Source organism: Garra rufa, chromosome 10 (genome assembly GCF_049309525.1).
Source record: "Garra rufa chromosome 10, GarRuf1.0, whole genome shotgun sequence".
NCBI lineage: Eukaryota > Metazoa > Chordata > Actinopteri > Cypriniformes > Cyprinidae > Garra > Garra rufa.
In genome coordinates, this window is record NC_133370.1 from 40,057,274 (window position 1) to 40,084,054 (window position 26,781).

The following is a 26,781-nucleotide window of genomic DNA, read 5'->3' on the forward strand; positions in this document are numbered from 1 at the left end:
TTCAAGTTAAGCAGAATAAGAACTTGCGGATATTTTGTGCACAAACTATATTAAAAAAAAGCCTTGAAAATACAAAGCAGGCTTGAGATTCCCCATCTTAGATGGAACAGATTTCCTTTGTCAAGAATTTCAAATAAAACGTTCTTGAAAAGTCATTAAACAGATGAAGGACAAATATTACCATTGCCGCACAGGAGAAACTCAATAGTGTCGGTCTTTCTCAAATGCTTTAAATTTTACAACATTTTCATGATCAGAATTGAAACTACCATGTCAAAAGTTGGCAACAGTAAGATTTTTTTAAAGATGTCTCTTTTGCTCATCAAGCTTGCATTTATTTGATCTGTACAGGAAAAAACTTTTGAAATATTTTTTTACTATACTACTTTTTTCTATTTGAATACATTTTAAAATGTAATTTATTCCTGCGATTTCAAAGCTGAATTTTAGCATTATTACTCCAGTCATATGATCCTTCAGAAATCATTCTAGTATTCTGATTTGCTGCTCCATAAACATTTATGATGTTGAAACAGCGGAGTAGAATTTTTTCAGGTTTCTTTGATGAATAGAAAATTCAGAAGAACAGCATTTAGCTGAAACAGAAATCATTTGTAACATTATACATGTCTTTATCACTTTTGATCAATTTAAAGCATCCTTGCTAAATACAAGTGTGAAACTCCACATAGTGTATAGTGTTATAAAAACATTTTATTTCAGATAAATGCTGATCTCTGGATTTTTCTTTTCATCAAAGAACCCTGAAAACAAATGTAATTGTCAACTGTTCTAAATATTGATAATAATAGAAAAAAAAAATGTTTCTTGAACATCAAATGAGCATATTAGAATGATTTCAGAAGGATCATGTGACACTGAAGACTGGAGTAATAATGCTGAAAACTTTACTTTGATTACAGAATTAAATTAGGTTTTAAAATATATTCAAATAGAAAGCAGTTTTCAATTTTAAATACAGTGGCTTGCAAAAGTATTCGGCCCCCTTGAACTTTTCCACATTTTGTCACATTACAGCCACAAACATGAATCAATTTTATTGGAATTCCACGTGAAAGACCAATACAAAGTGGTGTACACGTGAGAAGTGGAACAAAAATCATACATGATTCCAAAGATTTTTTACAAATAAAGAACTGAAAAGTGGGGTGTGCGTAATTATTCAGACCCCGAGTCAATACTTTGTAGAACCACCTTTTGCTGCAATTACAGCTGCCAGTCTTTTAGGGTATGACTCTAGCAGCTTTGCACATCTAAAGACTGAAATTCTTGCCCATTCTTCTTTGCAAAAAACAGCTACAGCTCAGTCAGATTAGATGGACAGCGTTTGTGAACATCAGTTTTCAGATCTTGCCACAGATTCTCGAATGGATTTAGATCTGGACTTTGACTGGGCCATTCTAACACATGGATATGTTTTGTTTTAAACCATTCCATTGTTGCCCTGGCTTTATGTTTAGGGTCGTTGTCCTGCTGGAAGGTGAACCTCCGCCCCAGTCTCAAGTCTTTTGCAGACTCCAAGAGGTTTTCTTCCAAGATTGCCCTGTATTTGGCTCCATCCATCTTCCCATCAACTCTGACCAGCTTCCCTGTCCCTGCTGAAGAGAAGCACCCCCAGAGCATGATGCTGCCACCACCATATTTGACAGTGAGTGATGTGCAGTGTTAGTTTTCCGCCACACATAGCGTTTTGCATTTTGGCCAAAATGTGTCCCCCACATGGCTTGTGGCAAACTGCAAACGGGAGTTCTTATGGTTTTCTTTTAACAATGGCTTTCTTCTTGCCACTCTTCCATAAAGGCCGACTTTGTGCAGTGCACGACTAATAGTTGTCCTATGGACAGGTTTCCCCCACCTGAGCTGTAGATCTCTGCAGCTCGTCCAGTGTCACCATGGGCCTCTTGGCTGCATTTCTGATCAGCGCTCTCCTTGTTCGTCCTGTGAGTTTAGGTGGACGGCCTTGTCTTGGTAGGTTCACAGTTGTGCCAATACTCCTTCCATTTCTGAATGATCGCTTGAACAGTGCTCCGTGGGATGTTCAAGGCTTGGGAAATCTTTTTGTAGCTTAAGCCTGCTTTAAATTTCTCAATAACTTCATCCCTGACCTGTCTGGTGTGTTCTTCGGACTTCATGGTGTTGTTGCTCCCAATATTCTCTTAGACAACCTCTGAGGCCGTCACAGGGCAGCTGTATTTGTACTGACATTAGATTACACACAGGTGCACTCTATTTAGTCATTAGCACTCATCAGGCAATGTCTATGGGCAACTGACTGCACTCAGACCAAAGGGGGCTGAATAATTACGCACACCCCACTTTTCAGTTCTTTATTTGTAAAAAATCTTTGGAATCATGTATGATTTTCGTTCCACTTCTCACGTGTATACCACTTTGTATTGGTCTTTCACATGGAATTCCAATAAAATTGATTCATGTTTGTGACTGTAATGTGACAAAATATGGAAAAGTTCAAGGGGGCCGAATACTTTTGCAAGCCACTGTAGTAAAAATATTTCACAATATCTCAGCTTTTGCTGTACTGTGGATCAAATAAATGCAGGCTTAGTGAGCAGAAGAGAATTCTTAAAAAAAAAAAAAAAAAAAAACACTAAAAATCTTACTGTTTAAAAAATTTTGTACTGGTATTGTACTTAGGAGCATAAGTGTGAATGAAGTACCAGCAGATGAAACTTCAGTTTTAATGAAATTTAAGGTTGTAAAACATCTTTAATAGCTTCAATGGTATAACAAATGTCATATTTCTGGGATTTGATACAGCCTAATGTGATTATTAAACCTTGAAGGCTGTGGACTTTAATAAAGAAAATGTAAGCACCGCATGTTTCAAATGGTGCAGTCCTGACAAAAAGATTGTAATCATGAGTTAACTGTACATTAACACCACAGTGCTGTAATTACGAGTCAAAAAAGCTTGGCTCCACTCACCAGTCGGAGCAGGAACTGCAGAAGTCCACGGCGTTGTCTGGTGGACAGTCCTGACAGTGCCACCGTACACCCTGAATTGGCTCCATGCCACACATGTCACACTGAGAGAGAATTGCATGCAAACATGAACATATATATTACACATTACACTTCTCTAGGAGCCCTAAAGCACTCATTCTTCATTACACAGATTTACATGGAAGAGATGGTTTTATTCACGTGTCGCTTTGTTGTGTCATGTCTGGTTAAGCAACAATATGAAGTTGATGGGATAGTTAAAGGCACAATATGTAAGTGTTCACCACTAGAGGGTGCATATTCAAAACAAACGAAGAAACAAAGACATAGTTTGACGACGGTATAATTGATTGTAGAATCATGGGAGCTCTTCATCTCTACATCCGATGCAATTCGTTGGTACTCATATCCATGGATGAGCTAATGTATTAAAGACTTATTAAGGTCACTGTAGTATGACACAGTGTGGGGATGAAAGTCATGGAAGCGAAAGAAGGACGCTGGAGCGATTGCTAATGAAGGACGAGTGTGATACGCGGCTTGAAAGAAGCTGAGCTTTTATTATGCCACAGTCGACTGCTTCTGCTTCTTCCGGTCATGTGTACGTAGGGAAAAAGCAGTTTTATTACACTAGATACATTTGAGTGTGTTGAAAGTTCTGTTATAATGTTAGTCAGTGCCTTCGTCACCCGTCTAATAAAATGCAAAACATAATAAAGTGTCTTTGGGGTTTCCATGTTTTCTACAAAATAAAACCGAAAATCGAGGGTGTATGACTTCATATGCAGGCAACGCCAGGAAAACGGTCCATTACACTAGTTAAAATGACTGATTTCTCTGGATTTAAACATTCTTCGAAACATTTGAGATTAGGGGTGTGAGATATGGCGATTTTTGAGACTGAGGCTGTAGCACGATACTACGATATTTTTTCAAAAGCAGCTCGTGGAGATTTTAATCGACCACGATCCACTTTTGAAAAAATATTGTATTTGAAAAAATATGCTTTTTTGAGATTTTAATCAAAAAAGCAGCGCCTGATTACTGGACTGGACCATCTTTCACATCTGATTAGATAATGCTGTCAAAAACACAAAAGGATTACATATAAACACAGTTGGATATGTCTAAAGCGAAAGTAAACATTTGAGAGAAAAAAGGATGCATGCCTGTATATCAGATGCGTGCAGCTCTTAAAGGGACAGAACTAAACATGCTGTCGATTGTCAGGGACAGTTCACCCAAAAATGTATTCACTCACATGTTGTCCCAAACATCTATTTATTTATTTTTCTTGTGCTGAACACAAAAGAAGATACTTTGAAGAATGTGGATAACAGGTCAAAAATAAAAATACTATATAAAAAATAACTGTTTGGTTACCCATGTTCTTCAAAATAAATTAATGTTCAACATGTTTTACGTTTAAAAAAAGACGAAAGTGAGTGAAAGATGACAGAATTGTCATTTTTGGGTGATGGTAGGCTAATAAAACAAAACAAAACAAAGAAAATCACTCACTTGTCTTGACTGAAGAACTTTAATACAGTCATTGTATAATTTATGTACATAGTGTGTATAGTGTATTATTTTTATATTTGTTAATTCAATTTCTTGAAAATGACACCTACTATACCTGAAAATTAAAGCACTGTTTGTTTCATTTATATATTATGTGTATTTGTAACATGAAGCATATCTTTGTTCTAATTTTTTAATAATAAAGATAAAATAATGACAGAATTTTAATAGGGAAATTAGTTTGGCTGTACAACTTGCAAAATAGTAAAACCAACATGACAAAGAATCGTGACAATAAAATCATAAATCATGATATTATTGAAAAAACAATTGTGATATGATATTTTTGCCATATCGTACACCCCTATCTGGGATAATGTTAGTACACAAGTCAGCAAAATATATAACACTGATCTAGTGGCTTTTGGATATTTTAATAAAAAAAAAATCATACATATTGTGCCTTTAACTCAAAAAAAAAAAAAACAGTTCTGTCATATTTACTCCCTCTCATGTTGTTTCTTTCTTCTGTGGATTGATATTTTGAAAAATGTTTCAGTGTTTTTGTTCATACAGTGAAAGCCAGAGGGGTTATATGAACAAAAATAGTTCCATCATTCTCCAAAGTATCTTCTTTTGTGTTCCACACAATAAAGACAATCATACAGGTTTGAAACAACATGAGGGGGATTAAATGATGACCCAATTTACATTTTTAGCAATCAGCAAGACATCAGAATTGAAACAGGAAGGTAAAAGTTTATACCTTATAGCCAACGTGCTGCGTGAGAGCGCTCTCAGCCTGGATCTCATGTAGTTTCTGTTTCTTGAGTTTCTTCAGCTCCAGTAGCTCCTTGTACTCCGGCAGGTGCCTCAACTCAACCGGTATCCCGTCCTCATCCTAAAACATCAAAGCAGGGTAAGAAATAGTAAAACTCTTTATCATTTCACCACATATTAGCTGTCACTGCTACAAAGGCCTATTCAAACTATTCAAGTCTGAACTTTTAGCACAAAACCTAAACTACTTCTCAATGAGTCTGGAATATTATTTTCAACGACTCGTAGTTTTCGTCTGTTTTGTTTCTGTTAGGTTATGTTCAGGCTATATTTCCTGGTCCTGTTGTCATTAATTGACATTTGACAATTAATTCAAGTATTATCAGAAACATATTCCCTAAATAACTATTATAATATTTTTGCCATGAGAAATCATTTGAAAATAGATATATTACTGCCAGGTAGTAACAACAGAGATGGTGTGAAATTAATTGGAAATGAATTGATGATGTGAAAACAATATTAACATTGCTTTAATAAAAGGTATTGTGTATATATAGAGCACACTAAGAAAAGTTTGGTGTAGGGGTGTGCGATATGACGATTTTTGATCGTGGACGATTAAAATGTCTCCACTATCTGCTTCTGAATAAATATCGTAGTATGGTGCTACACTGTGCCTTCATCTCAATATACTGTACAACACAACATACATTCACTTTATTTTTTTATTAACAAAGATAAAATAATGACAAAGATTTTTATGTTCACCTACTTTGACCTAAACATCTGCCATTCTTTTTATTTTAGATTTTGTTACTTTGGGGTTTTGGTTTTAAAATACGGTAATTAGTTTGGCTGTACCGCTCAGACATCTTGTAAAATAATAAAACCAACATGACAAAGAACCATGATAAAATTGTAAATTGTGATATTTCTGAAAAAAAAATCGTGAAATGATATTCTTGCCATATCGCCCACCCCTAGTTTGGTGTTCATAAGATTCCTTTGGTTTTAAAAAAAAATCTATTATGCTCACAAATTATGCAGTTATTTGATCAAAAATATAGTAATACTGTGAAATATTATTACAAATTACAGCAACTGTTTTCTATTTTAATATATTTTAAATTGTAACTTCCCCCCTAATGGGAAAGCCTTCAGTGTCACATGATCCTTCAGAAATCATTCTAATATGCTGATTTGGCGCTCAAAAAATATATATTTTTTTAGGATTCTTTGATGAATTGAATGTTCAAAAGAACAGCAATTATTTGAAATTAAAACCTTTTGTAACATTATCAGGGTTCCCACTCTAAGCCAAATGTCCAATTCCCTGACTTTCACTGACTAAAAAGCAACATTTCAATGACCTATAATGAACAGAAAAACAGGCCACTGTTAAAAACATTTTTTTTTTATATTTTTCTTTACTATTTCTACAAAAAATAATTTATGGTTTTTATGCTTTCTGTCGTTATTCAGTCTTACGTTTTTGTATTTCTGTTGCTTACTTTTAACACCCAGATTTTGAAGTGGTCATTTGGTAGCCAAAGCTTTTGAAATTAACATTTCCCTGGCATGTTTGCCTTAGTTAACAGGTACAGCCTGGTGACTGCATTTGACTTAAGTGATTGCCAGCTGACAAGTGGGAAGCAGTGTTGTTTTCGTCAACGATGACGAAATCATTTCGTTGACGCCACTTTTTTTCATGACGATAACGAGACGATGACGAGATAAAAATGGCTCGTTGATGACTAAAACATGACGAGACGTGTGTGAGTTTTCGTTGACGAGACGAGAATAGACGAAAATGTTAGTGGGTGGTCCGTCAGACGTTTAAAATGCATGACATTTCCGCTTATTGTGCATGCCAATTAAAACTTAAAAAGTATCTGACGCTATGGCAAGCCGTTTTAGCATTAAATACTCTTTGCTATACTAGTATGGCAAGCCGTTTTAGCATTCCATCCTTTTTTGTCTTTTATGTTCTAAAACATTCCTTCATTATTGTAATTATTGGTGAAAATTGTCGATCCGGAAGCTCACATTGTGTTGAACTATAGATCTGCTATTTTCAGAACTTATAAGTGACACTACCCAACAGCAAAATACTTACTGACCTACATTAATTTGTTAAAAGACTACTTTTTTCCCTTTTTTTGACTAAAACTAGACTAAAACCTTTTTGACTTTTCGTCAACTAAAACTAGACTAAAACCTTTTTGACTTTTCGTCAACTAAAACTAGACTAAAACCTTTTTGACTTTTCGTCGACTAAAATTGGACTAAAACTATCACATATAGCAGTGACTAAAATTTGACTAAAACTAAGAAGCATTTTAGTCCAAAAGACTAAGACTAAGACTAAATCTAAGATGGTTGTCAAAAACAACACTGGTGGGAAGGGAATAAAATGGCACTGAAAAATAGCCTAACCATAACAATAGAAAAAAACATGTGAAACTACATGATTAAAAAAAATATATGGTGAAATAGACACTAAACGACAAACAAAATCCCTGATTTTCAATGACTTTGACAAAAAAATTAAAATTCCCTGACGTTCAATATCTGGAATAAACCTTTTAAAAGTCCATGATATTCCAGAAATTCCATGACCCGTGGGAACCCTGCATTGTAAATGTCACTTTTGATCAATTTAATGAATCCTTGCTGGAAAAAAAAAAGTTGTGTTATTTTATTACTGCAGGGTTTAGATTATTGATGCGAAAAGCTCAATTTCCAATATTTCCAAGCAGAATTTACGTATGGCTGGTGATGTCATGACCTGTAGTAAGTCTATATTTAGTGCATGTAAGGTTCAGTGATGCTTGGCAACGCACGACTGGTTATGTTCTCTGCAGGGTCCGCTGACCGGTATTGCGTAAAGGTTACATATCAGAGACCGAGAAAATGTCAAGCCACTGCAGTCAGTTCACAGTCACTCAACACACATCCCTCTTTACACAGTTCAGCCGAGGAGACGCAAACACACCAGTCGTCTCTAATGATTCTGGCAGCGGTGTCTGTCAAAAGGCAGCTCATCATTATCAAATGATCAAACATCAAGCAAATCCCAACTGTGGAAATGCCAGTTTGCAGTCTTTAATGGATTTCCTGTTTGAGAAAGGCCACCAAATGTTTGCCAGAGGGGAAGAGAGGAAGTCGCTATGATGGCTTTCAAAAAGCAGAATTTTTCATCAAACGATTTCAGGTATTTAATTTTCCATTTTCAGCTTCTAAATTTGCTTGAATATGATCTGGTAAAATGCTGTGGCTCTTTTTGGTTTAATCATACATGCATTTCTATGATTCTATGATGCATTTGTGACCCCATCAACAACAGCCCACCCTGAAGTGGGAGTTCTCAGATTTAGTTGGACTTGAACTGTGAGATCTTAACCAGGACTGACCGAATCATCCGCTCCATTATCCTGGAGGCTGTTGAAGAAGTGAGAACGTTCATCCTCGTCATCCATGTAGACGGGCGGCTCGTATGAGGTGAGGAAAGTCGAGGGCCTGTACAGGTGTTTATTGAGGTGGTGCTGTCGCTTACTGGAGGCCTACAATTATAAACATGTCATGTCAATAAATATGCACTGTTATGCATTTGAAAAAACTAGTTGTGATACCTTAATGTACAGTACAAGTCCAATATTTTTGAACAGCAGGAATTTTAATGTTTCTTAAAGAAGTCTCTTCTGCTCACCAAGCCTGCACTTATTTTAATCCAAAGCTTTTGCTATTTAATATATCTGCTTTCTTTTTGAATATATTTTATCATTTCATTTATTCCTGTAATCAAAGCTAAATTTTCAGCATCATAACTCTAGTCTTTACGGTGTGTTCACACGGGGCGCAAGCGTCAACGCTTCCCATTGACTTTGAATGGGTGACGTCAAGCTTTGCCGAAAGGAATTGTGGATCCGTCGGCGGCGCTTCACTCGCGTTGCTCGCAGCAGAAGTTGAGAAATTTTCAACTTCTGCCGCGAGCAACGCCAGTGAAGCGCCGCATCAGCCAATCAGATCGCTCTATGCAAATACAGTGGCCAGGCGGCAGCCAATCACATTCATCCTGTTCAAGAGCAGCATTTCATTGGCTGACGCTGCTATGACCATAAACGTCAGCCACGCCTTCCGTTAAGCGTTGACGCTTACGCCCCGTGTGAACACACCGTTAGTGTCACATGATCCTTCAGAAATCATTCTAATATGCTGATTTGCTGTTCAAGAATTTTTCTTAAATTATCATTACCAATACTTCAAACAGTTGAGTAAATTTTTTTCAGGATTCTTTGATGAATAGAAAGATCCAAAGATCAGTATTTATCTGAAATAAAAAGCCTTTCTAACATTATCCACTACACCATTTAAAAGTTTTGTACGAGTGTACATTTTTTGGGGGGAAAGAAATAATAGAAATTATTACCTTTTTTATTTAGCAAGGATGCTTTAAATTGATCAAAAGTGATGATAAAGACATTTAAAATGTTCCAAAAGATTTCAATTTCAGATAAATGTTGTTCGTCTGAACTTTCTATTCATCAAAAGAAACCGGAAAAATTCTACTAAGCTGTTTTCAACAGTAATACATTTCTTTAGGTAAACCATTTCTTTAGGATCATGAGTAATGAAGCTAAAAAGTTCAGTGTGGAAATGACAGGAATAAATCACATTTTAAAATATATTTAAGTAGAAAATATTATATATATACTGTTCACAAACTTTTGACTGGTAGTGTATTCATTCAAATATACACACTTCAAAAGTTTGGGGTCATCAGGATTTAAAAAAAAATTAACTGACGCGTTTATTTAGCACAGATGCATTAAATTGATTAAAAGTGACCGTAAAGACATTTAAATAAATTTTTTTTTAAATAAAATAAATGCTGTTCCTTTAAACTTCCTACAGATCCTAAAATAAAATGTAGCACAAAAATTAGGGACGCACCGAAATGAAAATTCTTGGCCGAAGCCGAAACTGAACAAAATGAAACACTGGGCCGAATAGCAGATTACTATTTCTTTGGCCATTTTTAAGACCCGCTTCTTGAATCAGGCATGTGTTTTTTTAAATACAAATAAACGCAGCCTTGCTGAGCAGAAGAGACTTCTTTTAAAACATTACAAAATATAGAACGTATAATTTATCCTATAATTTATAACTGTTAAAGAAAAAAACTTGGAGAGCATAAGAGACTGACTTCAAAAACATTTCAAAATCTTACCAAACCCAGACTTGTCAACAGTAATGTATAGTTCGAATATTTTTAAATATATATTACATTATATTACACATTTAAAAAGACCAATTTACCTTTTTACTGTACTGGCACACATTGGGTGTTCTGCCTGGTACTGGAATACCAGCTTTTGTCAGTTTTATGAAATATTTTTGTACCCTGCTAGCAACCTGTAAAGAAGAGGAACAAAAACTTAGTATACAAAAAGAGCTGGCCCTAGATTCAGCGATTAAGCTTTCCTAGCACAGCTTTTAGATGTTAAGACTCTTGTCCCATTAGTGAAAAACATCTTTAAATAATAGAGAGTCTCCATTAAACGGGGCTGTGAGGACGTTAATTGCCCGACTGCTTTAGAGAGCAGTGAAAAGGTGACTAGACATTTGAAATGTCCATCAAGGCCAAAAAAAGATCAGCTTCAGAGAGGATGAGAGAAAATGCACCTGTTTGGCGGTCCTGTTGCCAAGTTCATCTGCGATCTTCTGCCAGCGTTTTGACTCAATCTCCTCTGGTGGAAACTTCAAAAGCAGCTGCTCCAGCTTTTTCTACAAGTTTCATATACAAGATGTGATGAGCAAACAGCCAAACCTTACAGCTCATGGGCTACACAAAATACTAAAATGTAAATTCTAATATACAACAATTAACTTCAGTCCACTAATTTGAAAGAACAGTAGCTTTCTAATGGTGTGTTTAGACTTGCTCTGTTAATGTGGGACCAAACACGGACCAAATACTTCTAAACTAAGCAAAAACAGGATGTACAGGATGACAAGATGCAACACTATGCGACATAATCTGACAATGCAGAATGAGCGGTGTATCCAAAACAAAATAAGGAGAAGGCAAAGAGGGCATCACAAAATATACGTCATTCAACCCGACCAATCAGGTTGTGAACGTATCACTATGCCTTTAGATTCGCTGTCAAAAATGCCAGTGTGAACACCAAGCAGACCAGGACCAAATGTATTTTCTTTTTTTGATACAGACCAAACGGACCGAAAGAACTGAACTACAAATGTGAACACAGCCTGAGAGTACAACAGCTACTGGAGATTAAAGGATTAGTTCACTCCAAAATTAACATTTCCTGATCATTTATTACCCCCATGTCATTCAAGATGTTCATGTCTTTCTTTTTTCAGTTGAAAAGAAATTAAGGTTTTTGTGGAAAGCATTACAAGTTTTTTTTTTTCATATAGTGGACTTCATTGGGAGCCAATGGGTTGAAGGACCAAACTGCAGCTTTTAACTGCAGCTTCAAAGTGCTCTATACGCTCCCAGTCGAGAAATAAGGGTCTTGCATTCATTTTCTAAAAAACAAAACAAATGTTCATCTGAGCTGGGATCGTGTAGAGCCCTTTGAAGCTGTATTAAAAACTGCAAATTAGTCCACTATATGGAGAAAATCCTGGAATTTTTTCCTCAAAAACATCTTGGATGACATAGGAATGAGTAAATTATCAGGCAGTTTTAATTCTGGAGTTAATCCTTTAAACTTAGTTCATAAAAGGCTCAGAGTTCATGGCTTCTAAGAAATCTTTGGTAGCTTCCTACCTGTTCCTCAACGGTCCACAGCTGGTTAAAGGTGTCAGGTTTGTTCTGGTTGCACAGCCTCCCTCTGATCATCTGAACAAACACCATTAGTCAGAAAAAGTGAGCTTTAGCAAACAGTTCAAAGCCATACATGGACATTAACTTTTGTTTGTCAAGATTCAAGTTTAACAGGTCAACATTCCTGTAGGTATTTCACTATTTTTGGCTTTTTAATCAGAGTTTGTTATTGATGATACTCTTATGTTGAAGCCATCTGTTTTAACCAACTATTTTAACTTTCAATTTAAAACTTGTGTTTTTGAAATGGCTTGTGTTTAACAGCACAATTCAACCTACAAACTACATTACCCATGATGCTGTATAAAACATTCCACAATTCAGAGAGTTATGACAAGAAAATCGTGTCAAAAGATCCCTGTAGATAGGGTATGCCCACTTTCAAGTAGCAATGAATGCAAATCACAAAATTGAGTCGGTCTCTCTACAATCTCCAAATACTTAAATATTTGTATATATTTCTACAATTATAAAAGTATTCAATGAATTATATTTTATTATACTTATATTTTAAAGGATTAGTTCACTTCCAATCAGGGCTCTGAACCGGTTCAAGGAACAAAAACAAAAACGAAAACAAAATCAATTTTAATCGTTCTGAACAGAAACGGAAACAGAAATTCCAAATTAACCGGTTAATAACGGTATTTTTAGCGTTCTCTTTATTATATCAATTTGGCAGACCAAAAGCAGACGTCATAAGCAGAGCCCTTTCTGATGCAACGAGCTTAAGGTTACCAAGCACCTGGCTGTTTCATGTGCAAAGGTATGTTTAGGTTTAAGTTATTGCAGCCTAATTAAAACTTGTAGTTTAAGTAGGCTATAGATTGACTTTTTTTTTTTTTATAAAATATTATGCTGAAGCCCATCCAGTTTTTCCATTAGCCTATTTGGTATATTATAATTTAAGTTGTTGATCTGTTGTGTTAAATGTAAAAAAAATAAATAAATAAATCTGTTGTTGTTTTATAATGTTACAGTGCATTAAGTTTTCTTTTACTTTTATGCATTAAATGTAAAATCATAACTATCTGGAGTTCTGTTTTGTTTGAGTGAAAATAGCCTATAATAGGCTATTATGCATATTAGGTAAGGAATAAGTCAGGTTTTTATCGCAGATTAAGCCGTGTGGTCAGGATGTTAAGCGGATGGTCTTGAAGGGGTTTATTTCGCTATAGTATTATCAAAAAAGAAATTTGTTTTAAAAAAATTATTAGCGCATTTGCAATGAGTTTCCAGGTGAACTCGTTTACTTTCGGTTTTAAGAAGTTCAAATGACACGAACACGGAATTTGGTTTAATCATTTGTAAACATAATGCCAAACATGTTATTAAAAGGCACACACTATCTATCTATCTATTAAAATAACGTTATTAACCAGTATTTTTTCTAGAAAACCGTTTTCGGAACGTATTGTTTAATGAGGAACGCAAGAACAGAAACGTTATAATATCGATTCTGCTCGGAGTGAACCGAATGGATTTTTTTTTTTTTTTTTCGTTTTTAAGCCCTGCTTCCAATACAAAAATTTACAGATAATGTACTCACCCCCTTGTCATCCATGATGTTCATGTCTTTCTTTCTTCAGTCGTAAAGAAATTATGTTTTTTGAGGAAAACATTTCAGGAATGTTCTCCACATAGTGGACTTAAACATGCCCACGAGTTTGAACTTCCAAAATGCAGTTTAAATGCAGCTTCAAAGGACTCCCAAGTGAGAAAGGTCTTATCTAGTGAAACAATTAGTAATTTTCTTAAATAAATTAATATTTAAACACTTTTTAACAACAAATGCTTGTCTTGTCTAGCTCTGCGATGCACATGTGTACTCTGTGCACTACGGTTTAAGACAGGGTGTGTTGAAAAACTCCCATCTCATTTTCTCCTCCAACTTTAAAATTGTCCTACATCGCCATTTTTTTGTAAACACTGTTGTAGGACGATTTTAAAATTGGAGAAAATGAGATGAGAGTTTTTAAACATACCCTGTCTTGAACCAGACGCATGGGCATTGCAGAGCTAGACAAGCCGATCATTTGTGGTTAAAAAGTGTATAAATATTAGTGGTGGGCCGTTATCGGCGTTAACGTGCTGCGTTAACGTGAAACTCTTATCGCGCGATAAAAAAAATATCGCCGTTAATCTATTCTCAAATTTGGGTTGGGAGCTGGGTCTAAACTACGCAAGCTATGATGACTTTCACCTTGATAGTTTAACACGGCGCGTTTACGTCTCCTCCGCCAAAACACAGACGGGATCGCGTCGTCCTCCATTCATAAAAACCGAATCTACTATAGCGAAATGCCACGTAAATTCGTCGTTTTTTGGATTCATAAATCAAATGTTGGTCAGTCACTTAATTCAAATCGCGATATAGACTAGTGCATGTGAAAACTGAAATGCAAAAAGACCGTTTTAATATGAATCCGATATGTTCCGTTTGCCTAGCTGTATGTATGCATTGCGGAGACGAGCTTTTACTACACGCATACTGAAACACACGTGACGCTCCTGGTATTTTTTGGCATTTTCATCTCACATGAACAGATAAACTTAATCTCCCAAACTGCTGTGAGTGTCACTTTTACCGTTTCATTTGAGAAAACTAGCATCATATCATACTGTATGACACAGAAACTTCACAGCAACCTGTCAAAATAAAAGTACGGTGTAACATGTAATGGGCTGGGTAGGTGTTGACGTTAAAAAAACACAATCTAATAGGTAGAAAAAATAATTTCATTGTTAGTTAGTTAGTAAACACAAGTACATCTAATTGAACATAATTTATTTTCATCAACAAATTATCATAGAACAGCTTTATGAGCTTTATGATCCATTCTCAAAGACTTTAAGTCATTATTTGGGTAGCACACATATTCTGAATGCCTTCAGCAGAATTCAAATTAGCCATTTTAATCTAGATTAATCTAGATTAATTCCAAGATTTAATCTAGATTAATCTAGATTAAAAAAATTAATCTATGCCCACCCCTAATAAATATTCATTTATTTAAGAACATGACCGATCATTTTGCTAGATAAGACCCTTCTTCCTCGGCTGGGATCGTTTAGAGCCCTTTGAAGCTGCATTTAAACTGCATTTCGGAAGTTCAAACTCTCGGGCACCATAGAAGTCCACTATATGAAGAACATTCCTGAAATGTTTTCTTCAAAAAAAAAAAAAATTCTTTACGACTGAAGAAAGATATGGATGACAAGGGGTTGAGTGAATTATCTGCCAATTTTTGTTCTGGAAGTGAACTAATCATTTAAGTACACAGACAATACCTTTGTCTTTTTGTTCCGCTGTCAAATGCTTTTTGGCTTCAAATAAAAGTGTAATGTTTTAATTCATCTCTTATCTTGTTAGTTTGCTTCATGGCTTATAACACTTTAACAAAGCAAACCAACACCTCTGAAAAACTGTGTGAGCAATAATAAACTATTGACTTTTACCATTAATTATGAGATGGTGGATCTGCTCATATTCCCTGATCTACTGAGAGACCAATGAAATGTTTTATCCTTATCCATCAATTTAACACATATATACACAATATATCAAAAGGAGGGCAAGGTTTTTCCAGACTAGTTTCCATAGATACCATCTTTTCACTACATGTGCTGCATGCATGAACATAGCAAACAAGAGAGACGGGATACAACTAACTGGTGTGAAACTGCAGGTAGAAAGCTAGTTTGTCTGAACACAGCACCTCCTTAAAACCATCCACTGCTTTTACAGTTATTTGTGACCAGCATGCTTGCAGTGCATTTTTCTCTTGAAATGTTACAGCAGAATGAATATGGATGGAGATATTGTGCTCTTAGGGAAGATGCTGTGCATGCAGAACACATCCAGGTTTATGTCCTAGGGCTCAAAGCACATATATAACAAAAAAAAACAATGTCAAGTTAAATGTTAGGTCTTGATCTTATTATGTATCGGATGCAGTGGTGTGTGATGAAACATGGTGAAATTGTAGGTCATGGGGAAAAAATGCGCAAAGCATAACAGAGAATCTGCAAACCCATGCTTTCTTCAAAACACAACATGCAGGTTCATAGTCAAGACGGCTGCAAATGGTGACAGAATACAAATGATGATAAGTAATCAGAGTTTACCTGAGTTCTGCTACTCGACATGCTGTGTTCTGGACCGTCACTTAACGGCAGGGAGGAGGAGTAGACAGAAGAGGAGTCACCCTCCTTCTTGGAATCCACAGGACTTTTTGGTCGAGCAGGCAACCCCACTAGACGAAGACAATAAGCATGTACTCTGTATACTCATGTTGGTATCATGTGTTTTTTAAACATATTTTTTATCAAATTCTTTGAAAAACATTTGGTTACACTTTATTTTAAGTTGTCTTTGTTACTGTGTAATTACACATTTAAGTACTGAGTAATATTAACTACTACTTACTATATGGTTAGGATTTGGCTTAGGTTTACTTGCATGTAATCATGCATAATTTATTGTTATTACAGTGTTTCCCAACCACTGTGCCACAGCACACTAGCATGCCATTACAGGTTGTCGGGTGTGCCGTGGAAAATGATCAAAAACTTCCTATCTCTAATATATTTAGTTATTATGATTTTAAATCAGTGCTATTGGTCATCATTATGTCTGTTTGTGGGTTTTTACAAATATTTAACCAATGAAAAGCATTCAAAAGAGCTTGTGACTAAACCTCGTAACACTATTAGGTTCTCAAATTGTCAGACAAATCTCCTAACTCCACCCGCCTCCATTCCGTTTGACAACAGACATCTACTTCTTCACAATGCAAGGGTAAAAAAGAACTGATTTTTGAATAAGTACAGCGTTTCTTTACTCGAGATAAGAATCATTTATAAATCTAATGCTGTCAGTAAAAAGTAGTACTGTGGTCTTCTTGCAGTAACATTCATAAATGTTAGTAATGTATGTAATTTTACTGTTGTTCTGTAAAATAAAAAAGTAACACAAACATAATGATACCAATCATTACCACAGCTCTATTAATACATTTATAAGAACATTCTCCTTTGCTTAGCAAGGCTGCATTTATTTATTTGTACATCAAAAAACACATGCATGATTCAAGGGGGTCTTAAAAATGGCCAAAGAATATTATTTTACTAACTTATTAATTTTAAGTTAAATTGTGCTTTTGTTGGTAGGCTATAATGTCTAATGGTAAAAATGTACAGTGTTAAATAAATATTTTTAAATTGTTGTTTTGTAATTGACAAAACTGTAAAAAGCAAATATTGGCTATTTAGTTTATGCAGTGGTGGAAAAAAAATGGCAAAATACCTGTACATGGGGGGGGAAACACAAAAAACTGTGTTCGATAATCAGCCTTCGGCATAGTGTGTAATTTTTAGGGGTGGGCATAGATTAATTTTTTTAATCTAGATTAAATCTTGGAATTAATCTAGATTAATCTAGATTAAAATGGCTAATTTGAATTCTGATGAAGGCATTCAGAATATGTGTGCTACCCAAATAATGACTAAAAGTAAGTCTTCGAGAACGGGCCAGGTGGCGCATTAGATCAGGCACTCATCTCCTGTTTCCAAAATGCATCACAAACTGCTTGACAATTGCATTTACAACATAATTACCTATACAAACTTGTGTAACCAAGTACTTCTGCGCAAAAGGCTGCACGACGTGCGCGTTGCCGTTAAATACACAGACGCGCACGGGCATGGATTTCTGCGTGCATAGTCTTCCATTAAACTGCGTTGCTTTTAGAAGCGTCAATTCAGTTGTTGCATATAGTTTAATGTCTTTATTTCGGCACGTGCCCCAGTAAAAAGGGTCTAGCAACGCACCTGCCCTGAAGCGGCTTCATAACTGCATCCATGTTTGCATTTGATGTGGTAATTTCACAGAAGTTGGAGACTCGTTCTCGCCCCCTACAGTGCAATTCCACTAGGTATACGTCATCCGCGCTCAAATATCAAGGTGAAAGTCATCATATCTTGCGTAGTTTAGACCCAGCTCCCAACCCAACTTTGAGAATAGATTAACGGCGATATTTTTTTTAGCGCCCGATAAGAGTCTCACGTTAACGCAGCACGTTAACGCCGATAACGGCCAACCACTAGTAATTTTGTTTGGCTTCGGCTTCAGCCAAGAATTTTCATTTCGGTGCATGCCTATTTATCAACCTTGGCACAGTCATAAAAGTCAACAAGATATACAGTGCCTTGCAAAAGTATTCATACCCCTTCATTTTTTCCACATTTTGTTTTGTTGCAGCATTATGTTAAACTGCTTTAAATTAGTTTTTCCCCACATCAATTTACACTCCATGCACCATAATAATGACAAAGCAAAAACCAGATTTGCTGGTAAATTTACAAACTTATTAAAAATAAAACACTGCATTTATTAAATAAAACACAAGTACATTGCATAAGTATTCATACCCTTAACTCAGTACATAGTTGAAGCACCTTTACAGCCTCAAGTCTTTTTGGGTTTGATGTGACAAGCTTTGCACTTTTGCTGCATTTGGCAATTATCTGCCATTCTTTGCCTCATCTTTTCACCTCTCAAGCTCTGTCAGCTTGGATGGGGGCTGGCAGACATTTTCTAGAGTCCTAGTTGTTCCAATCGTCTTCCATTATGGATGATGGAGGCTACATGCTTCTGTGAACCTTCAATGCAGCAGATTTTTTTCTGAACTCTTCCCTAGATCATTGCCTTAACACCAATATCACTATAAATATCACTATTTTTTGACTACATTGAATATTTTTATTGTTATAATTACTAACAAAAAAACAAATATAACAATTTTATTTTACAGTACAACTGTAAAATCACAATACTTTTTCATTTTTCACTTTTCCAACTTTTATCAGCCTAATTTTGATTTGATAATTGCATAAAGCCATATTGAGATTTTAAAAAAAATTGCAAATTGCTTTTTTAAAGGTTTAGTTCACACAAATTATAATTAAAATTTTCTCATTAATTACTCACCCTCATATTGTTCCAAACACGTAAGCCTTTCATCCATCATTGGGAAACAAATTAAGATATTTTTAATGAAATCCAAGAGCATTCTGACACTGCACAGACAACAACGCAAATGAAATATTCAAGGCCCAGAAATGTAGTAAAGTAGTACATGTGACATCAATGGTTCAACCGCAATTTTAAGAAGCTACGAGAACTACAATCTTCAGACATGTTTACGAAGACTGTTTTATGTACAGTGTGCAGCTTCCTCTGCTTGTAAACAAGGCGCAGCACATCTGGGTTCTACGTCAGAACGCCGGCCATCACACATATATGTTGTGGTACTTTCCTGAACGCATCGAAGACCGACATGGACAAGAAGAAATTGTTGAATAAAGTTTTTATTTTTGTTTTCTTTGCGCATAAAGTATTCTCGTAACTACTGATGTCACATGGATTATTTTAACAATGTCCTTACTGTCTATGGAGGGTCAGAAAGCTCTCGTTTCATTAAAAACATCTTAATTTGTGTTCCAAAGATGAACAAAGATCTTATGGGTTTGGACTGACATGAGGGTGAGTAATTAATGACAATTTTTTTTTTTTTTTTAGGTGAACTAACCCTATTAGATCACATATTAACATTTTATAACCCTATTAGCATTTTTGGGTCCACTAAGGCACATCCTAGTCAGCTGGACCTGAGGATAATCCGTAAAAAATGTACACATACACAAAAAGGTACCTACCTTTGTCAAAGATTAACTGCAACTGCCGTGTTTTGCGCTTCTTGTCACAGAACTCCCTTTCAAAGTCGCCACGGCCTGAGGTGTATTGGTCCCATGCAATGTCCGGGAGCTGGACTACTCTCTGTGGCCGAGGCAGACCGATCTCCACCTGTAATGACAGCAGATGATTAAAAACACACTTACACCAGAAGGAAGGATTAAATAACAGGCATTTCAGAAAACAGCAATGGACATCCAAGAGGAATCTTCTGTACCTGTTTCTGTAGCTGGTCCACAAAGGCGATGGGGTCAGACAGGGCTTCCTTCTGATGCCGTGCCAGTGTCTCCAGGTCCAGGATGGCTTGGGTTCGCTGGGCCTCCAGTACACTGATGGTCTGGAGCAACCTCTGATAACTAATGCAGAGGACAGAGGAGAGGGAAAGGCAGAGACACTTTGTACATTATTAACAGCTGATGCTATGCATTTAACCATCAAACTTTAAGCAGTTATCCATTATTTAATTTTAGTGCGGCACAACCACACACTTTACTAAAGAAAGTCCCTGTAAATGTTCCCATAGAAATATATTCTATAAATAGAATATATTTCCTGTTTGCCAAAGGGTGGGCGGGCAATAACTGACAGCTTCTTGCAGGAACTGGGTTTTCTGCTTTTACCCAAAGACAGTTTAACACCTCAGGAGTTAAAGGAAAAGTTCACTTCCAGAACAAAAATGAACAGATCATTTACTCACCCCCTTGTCATCCAAGATGTTCATGTCTTTCTTTCTTCAGTCGTAAAGAAATTATGTTTTTTGAGGAAAACATTTTAGGATTTCTCTCCATATAGTGGACTTCTATGGTGCCTGTGAGTTTGAACTTCCAAAATGCAGTTTCAATGCAGCTTTAAAGGGCGCTAAACAATCCCAGCCAAGGAATAAGGGTCTTATCTAGCGAAACGACTGTCGATTTTCTTAAATAAATTAATATTTATAAATGCTCATCTTGTTCTCTTGTCCTACATCGATGTTTTACCTTTTTTTGTAAAGGCTGTTTGATGATCTTTGCATGTTCACTTTGTAAACACAGGGTTGGTACTTCTGCAGCGATGTTGGACAATTTTGAAGTTGGAGGAGAAAAAGAAATGGAAGTTTTTCGACCTACCCTAATGGTCTTGAACCTGAATACACAGTACACACAGAGCTAGACAAGACAAGCATTTGAGGTTAAAAACTATATAAATTGACAATTTATTTTAGAAAATAACCAGCTGTTTTGCTAGATGAGACCATTCTTCCTCAGCTGGGATTGCTTAGAGCCCTTTGAAGCTGCACTGAAACTGCATTTCGTAAGTTCAAACTTAGGGGCACCACAAAAGTCCACTATATGAAGAGAATTCCTGAAACAATTCCTAAACAATTTTTAAAGAAAGAAAGACATCTTGGATAACAAAGGGGTGAGTAAATTATCTGTAAATGTTTGCTCTGGAAGTAAACAACAAAATGCTATTTTTACGATATATTGTAATTGCTGGATTGATGAAAAAAATCACTGTAGCACATTACATGTTCTTATTACATTAATAACAGAAAATGATCCATAATTACAAGAAATAACCCTAAACCAAACCCTAATATTAACTGTAGCTCTACAGTAAGAACATGCTATTGTTAATTAATATTATTCAGTATTTAATTGTAGAATTACACTGTAACAATTGCACAAAAGCCAATATCACAATTTTTCTCTACTAGGTTCATATTCCGAAACAATTTCAGTAACTCAGTTCTCAGTTATATGAGATTCAGAAGCTCACATTTGAAAAAGCTTTTCTAGTTTCATCTTGTTAGTTACAAAGATATGACGTTGGCAGAGCAGTACAGAGCTTTGACCTTTTCCCTGCACACCCTCAGGAAAATAGGATCCACAAATAGGAACACACACAAAAAAAAAGAGGCAAAGAGGGGAGAAAAAAACAAGCGAATTAGACAAAGATGCTCGTCTAAGCGGGAGATTCGGCCTACTGCTTAGAAGTAATCTTATTCAGAAGCTCAACAGACCTTGTATAATCAATCTACCCTAACATGGCATGAATGAAAACCAACTGATGACAGCAAGCATCCAATCTCAACAGGAATTCATTTAGAGGACTTGCTCCATTTGATTTGTCTTACTTGAGGGCAACTGACTAGTTTTTCTTCAATTTCCTAGCCATTTAATAACTTAGACCGCAGAGGAGCTGTTAACAGCCTCTCGATTTAGATGCACAATGAAGATAGGCATGTAGCACTGCAGGCCGGGGAAAGCAGCCAATGATGGCAATGAGCCCAAAACTGACATATGGCTGGCAATGCACTGCCACCTATGGGTCAACCATCTGAAAAGCAGACTAGATCACTTATAACAGAAACAAAAATTAAACAAAAATATAATGATATGGGCTTTGGGCCATTTTAACCTGCACTTTACCAATTAACCTGTAGTAAACACCACACCCTAGGATTCAGGGAAAATCTTTTCTAGTTAGTAGCCAATGTAAGCACATTTATTGTGTGGATTAGGGTTAGGGTTAGGACCCAACCCTGTTCCTGGAGATCTACCATCCCACAAAGTTCAGCTCCAACCCTAATCAAACACACCTGAACCAGCTAATTAATCTCTTAGGTAGCACTTGATAACTACAGACAGCTGTTTTGGAGCAGGGCTGAAACTAAAGTCTGCAGGTAGGTAGATCTCCAGGAACATGGTTGGGCACTCCTGGGTTAGGGATATCATCACCATTTGTGACCCTGGACCACAAAACCAGTCATAAGGTTAAATTTGACAAAACTGAGATTTATACATCATATGAAAGCTCAATAAATAAGCTTTCTATTGATGTATGGTTTGTTAGGATATGACAATATTTGGCTGAGATATATCTATTTGAAATCAGAAATCTGAGGATGCAAAAAATCAAAAAGACTGAGAAAATCACCTTTAAAGTTGTCCAAATTAGGTTCTTAACAATGCATATTACAAATAAAAAATTACATTTTGATATGTTTACAGTAGGAATTTTACAAAAAAATCTTCATGGAACATGAACTTTACTTAATTTCTTAATGATTTTTGGCATAAAAGAAAAATCAAAAATTTTGACCCATGCAATGTATTTTTGGCTATTGCTACAAATATACCCCAGCGACTTAAGACTGGTTTTGTGGTCCAGGGTCACATTTGTCATACCTCGGTTTAGGGACATCACTAAACCTCTAACCCCAATCCTCCACACCAACAGACACTCTAAATCTGAGGCTTGTTGTAGAATACTACTTATTGCCAAATTCTTATGAACCTACCAGCAATGCTTTAAAAAACACTGCAAACTACGGTTTTGCACAGACAAGCACTCCTCATTTGCTTCTTCAGGAAAAAGTAATCTGCGTTAATATATCTATAATTGAAATGTATGTCAAGCACACAATAAATCCAAATTAAAATACTGGAGAAAAACTGTCCCAGATAAGAAACGAGAGCGATTCAATACAACATCAAAAGATAAATAATTCAGAGAGGCCTTATAAACTGACGTGACTGCAATCTCTTTTCATTTTTATTGACCGACAAGCCAATCCAGTTGGCCGCTCCTGATCCCTGCACTCACACTGTGAGATGGGCACACAATGAATGAGCACGACCCACGACAACCTGTCCACCAGCAGCAGGCCTTCCCTCGCTTATTACCTACCACCGTCCTGGAGATTACAGCAGCTGTTGCTCATTTTCTGCTAGCACAGTCGACTATTATGCTACAGAAAATAAGTATGCAGAGTTAAGCAGGAAAACACCAAGATGTTTATCTGGGCCAAACTCTTCGGATTACAAAGCACAAACACTTTTGAAAACTAAACAAGACTATAAACAAGAGCAGGGCAGATATATCAAAACCTGAGGTGCTAGGTTTTGACAACAACATAAGTTAAAGCAATGCAGTTTGGTTTGGGGTTTGTTCAAATTATTAACCTTCAGTGTGAGGAATAGTAACAATGGTGCTTGCCATACCAAACACCTCGAATGAATAAATACAAAAGGGTACATTAATAAACCAAACTGGTTTACCAGAACTGATGACTTCGGGATAGCATAAACCTGAACATACTCTTTGTTGTGTTTGAGAGCCAAGTGATCAGACTCAAAATAGTAGACATCTGGATCCTCCTCTTCCTCCTCATCTTCCTCAGCCTGAGCGGCCAGCAGTTCTTTGGTGGATCTCGACACTCTACTATCCGACACTCCGACTTCTCCACTGACCCCTGCTTTCTCTGAGAGTTCATTGTCTGCCTTGCTAGAAAGCCCCAGTGCATCGTGGGGAAGGTCTTTATGGCTGGTGTCCTCAGAGGAAAGAGGAACCGGCATGGACTCCTCCTTCAGCGAACCATTGTCTATGTGCGGGGAACTGGGTTTGGGGGAGCTGGCTTTGAGCCCACTACCAAAGGCAGCGCGGCGCGGTGAAGTCCTCAGGGTGTATCGGTGTTCTTGAGGCTCTGTAAAGGAGGGGGGCTCCGCAGGCAGCTGGGAGGCAGTCAGCACCGCCGTTTCTCCTGAGATATTCGAGCAGTTGTCAGAAGGGTCCTGCGGCTCGGCCTGAAAGCCACCGTTGGTGCTCTCCTCTCTTGCGAGCTCGTCCTGAGCCTGGCCGGCATCCCCTACGACGTCCACCTCTACCTCCATCTCGGGTTCCCGGGACAGCACGGCCTCGGCAGCCTCCTCGGGCGTGCAGTTTCTCTCACAGTCAATCTGAGGGCTGTCGGACTCATTGGCTTGCTTGGGATGAGGGGATCTACAAGGCACAATAGGGTCGGGGGATGAGGGCGCAGCCTGGCTGCCGTTTAACAGTGAAGGACTGTTGTTAAGCGTGGCAGGGGAGGCACAGGGCTCCGGGGGTAAGGCTGCAACTTCTGAGTCCTCCTTATGGAGTTCAGCGAGGCCATTGGTGGCCTTGACGTTCTCGCCGGCCTGCGGCGGAGGAATGATCTCCTCCGCTGGGCCGTCCTCTTTCTGCTCCGCCTCTTTGTCGAGGCTGAGGTTCGAGGACGCGTTCGATTTGGCGCCCTCGTCATTTTCCTTCAGTGCAGCGGGATCAGGGCTCTCCGGTTTGAGAGAAGGTTCCTCCTCTACCCCCTGCGATTCACCTGAGCGAGGGCAGCGTTTGGCTCTCTTCAGGGCGGGGGAGGCTTCCGGCCCACCCCCGGCCCTAGGACGCTCGCAGTTGTCCGATTTGTCCGACTCGTCCTTCTCGAAGCTCGGCAAGCCCCGCTTTCCGTAGGGCTCACCCTCCGACTTGCTCTCGGCTACCTTTCCGACCTGTGCTCCGGTCTGCTGGTGCTGCTGACAGTCCTGCTTCTTCTTGGGCGAGCGGGCTCTGGGCACAGGAGGCGAAGAGCTCTCTTCCGGCTGGGCGATGCTGCGGTTCCTGAGGGTTCGACCACAAAAGTTCTCATCCAATCCATTTATCCCCACTGATGATCTTGTGACGCGCGAAGAGCGGGACGCGGCCATACTATGGTGGGTGCCTACTGTCTCCTCATCGTGGTGCTCTCTCCTCAGCAGCAGAATGTGGGCACCTGAGGGACATGACGAGAGAATAATTACATATCATTCAGATTCATAGTTAAATGGGTTTGAGAGTATTCAAACTGATTTTTCTGGGGAAAAAAATTGTTAGAAATAATCTAGCTATGACTTCATAAACACATTTTTGCTGGACACAGTAACATACAGTGATCTATCCCAAAGCCTCTGGGACAATTACAGACCATTCATGCTATTTTGGTAAAACCTTGTATTTGTTAGCCAGCTAGATAACTTCATCTTGGTGTCATATTTAAAAAAACAAATGAAGATGATTTATCAAAAAGATAAACACATGGTGGGCCAGAGAGCCATATATGGAAAAATGAAGTAAAAGAAATATTTTAGCTGACGTTTAAAGATGGGAGCTAATCCGTTTGTTGGATGTTCCTTCACAGTGGATCAATGGATTGAGACGGAGAAGGAAGAGAATAACTTGTGTCAAGAATGAGAGTGCATTCACGGAATATCTGGAATGCTTCTATAAAAAAGCTCCACGGGAAAAAGAGAGAGACGTCTTTATTTATAGCTTTTCATGCTAGTGAAAAATATCAACTAGACTACTGAAGAAAATGTGAGTGATGCCTGTGCAAAAGCTGCCACCCCAATGCCAAGGCACTGCTATGCAATTAAAAGAAAAAGGATGCGTCGTGGTGACCCATACTCGGAATTTGCGCTCTGTATTTAACCAATCCAAGTACACACACACACAGTAGTGAAAACACACACACATCGTGAACACTGCAGTGCCCGGGGAGCAGTTTGCTCAAGCGTCTCACCTCAGTCACGGTATTGAAGGTGGAAGAAAGTGCTGATCATTCACTTCCTCCACCGACAATCCCTGCTGGACCTGAGATTCAAACCCGCAACCTTCAGGTTACAAGTCCGACTCTCTAACCATTAGGCCACGACTGCCCCCTTATGTACTGTTTCAAGACAGAAGAGCCGGTCAATGTCTCGAATCTCTTCTTTAATGCAAATCTTTATGATTTTTTTGCTCGCTTTAAAAAACCTAATAGCACAACCCTACTTAAAAAGCTGCACAATTGGAGATAACTTTAATGTCTGTAGCACAAAAAAAGATCTCTAGTTTATTACTGAGGTGTATGTGTAATAGTAATAGTGATGACGCATGAGCAACCATGAGCAAACAAGATTCCCACAATAGATCTTTAACGTGCACAATTTCAGAGGAAAATCTTTAGCGCAAGTTGTCTCTCTAGCTCTCACGTTCTTTGAGTTTGGTAAAACAGAGTCAAACATACACCACTGGAGGAATAACAACCTACAGGCATGCTATGATCTACTGTTATCTAATATTC

General features: G+C 37.5%; 1 protein-coding gene across 1 annotated transcript in view; it reads right to left on the minus strand.

Annotated features, from left to right (window-relative positions):
* Positions 1-26,781, minus strand: part of zzz3 (zinc finger, ZZ-type containing 3) — a 37,228-nt gene that overhangs the window by 1,633 nt on the left and 8,814 nt on the right. Inside the window, exons 2-11 of the mRNA XM_073849645.1 lie at positions 23,988-25,452; positions 20,122-20,260; positions 19,868-20,015; positions 16,277-16,404; positions 12,092-12,163; positions 10,975-11,076; positions 10,609-10,704; positions 8,703-8,852; positions 5,273-5,407; positions 2,968-3,068 (exon numbers count right to left, since the gene is read on the minus strand). Coding sequence (XP_073705746.1) covers positions 2,968-3,068; positions 5,273-5,407; positions 8,703-8,852; positions 10,609-10,704; positions 10,975-11,076; positions 12,092-12,163; positions 16,277-16,404; positions 19,868-20,015; positions 20,122-20,260; positions 23,988-25,387 — 2,471 coding nt within the window. The 5' untranslated portion in view covers positions 25,388-25,452. The remainder of the gene's footprint in view (positions 1-2,967; positions 3,069-5,272; positions 5,408-8,702; positions 8,853-10,608; positions 10,705-10,974; positions 11,077-12,091; positions 12,164-16,276; positions 16,405-19,867; positions 20,016-20,121; positions 20,261-23,987; positions 25,453-26,781) is intronic.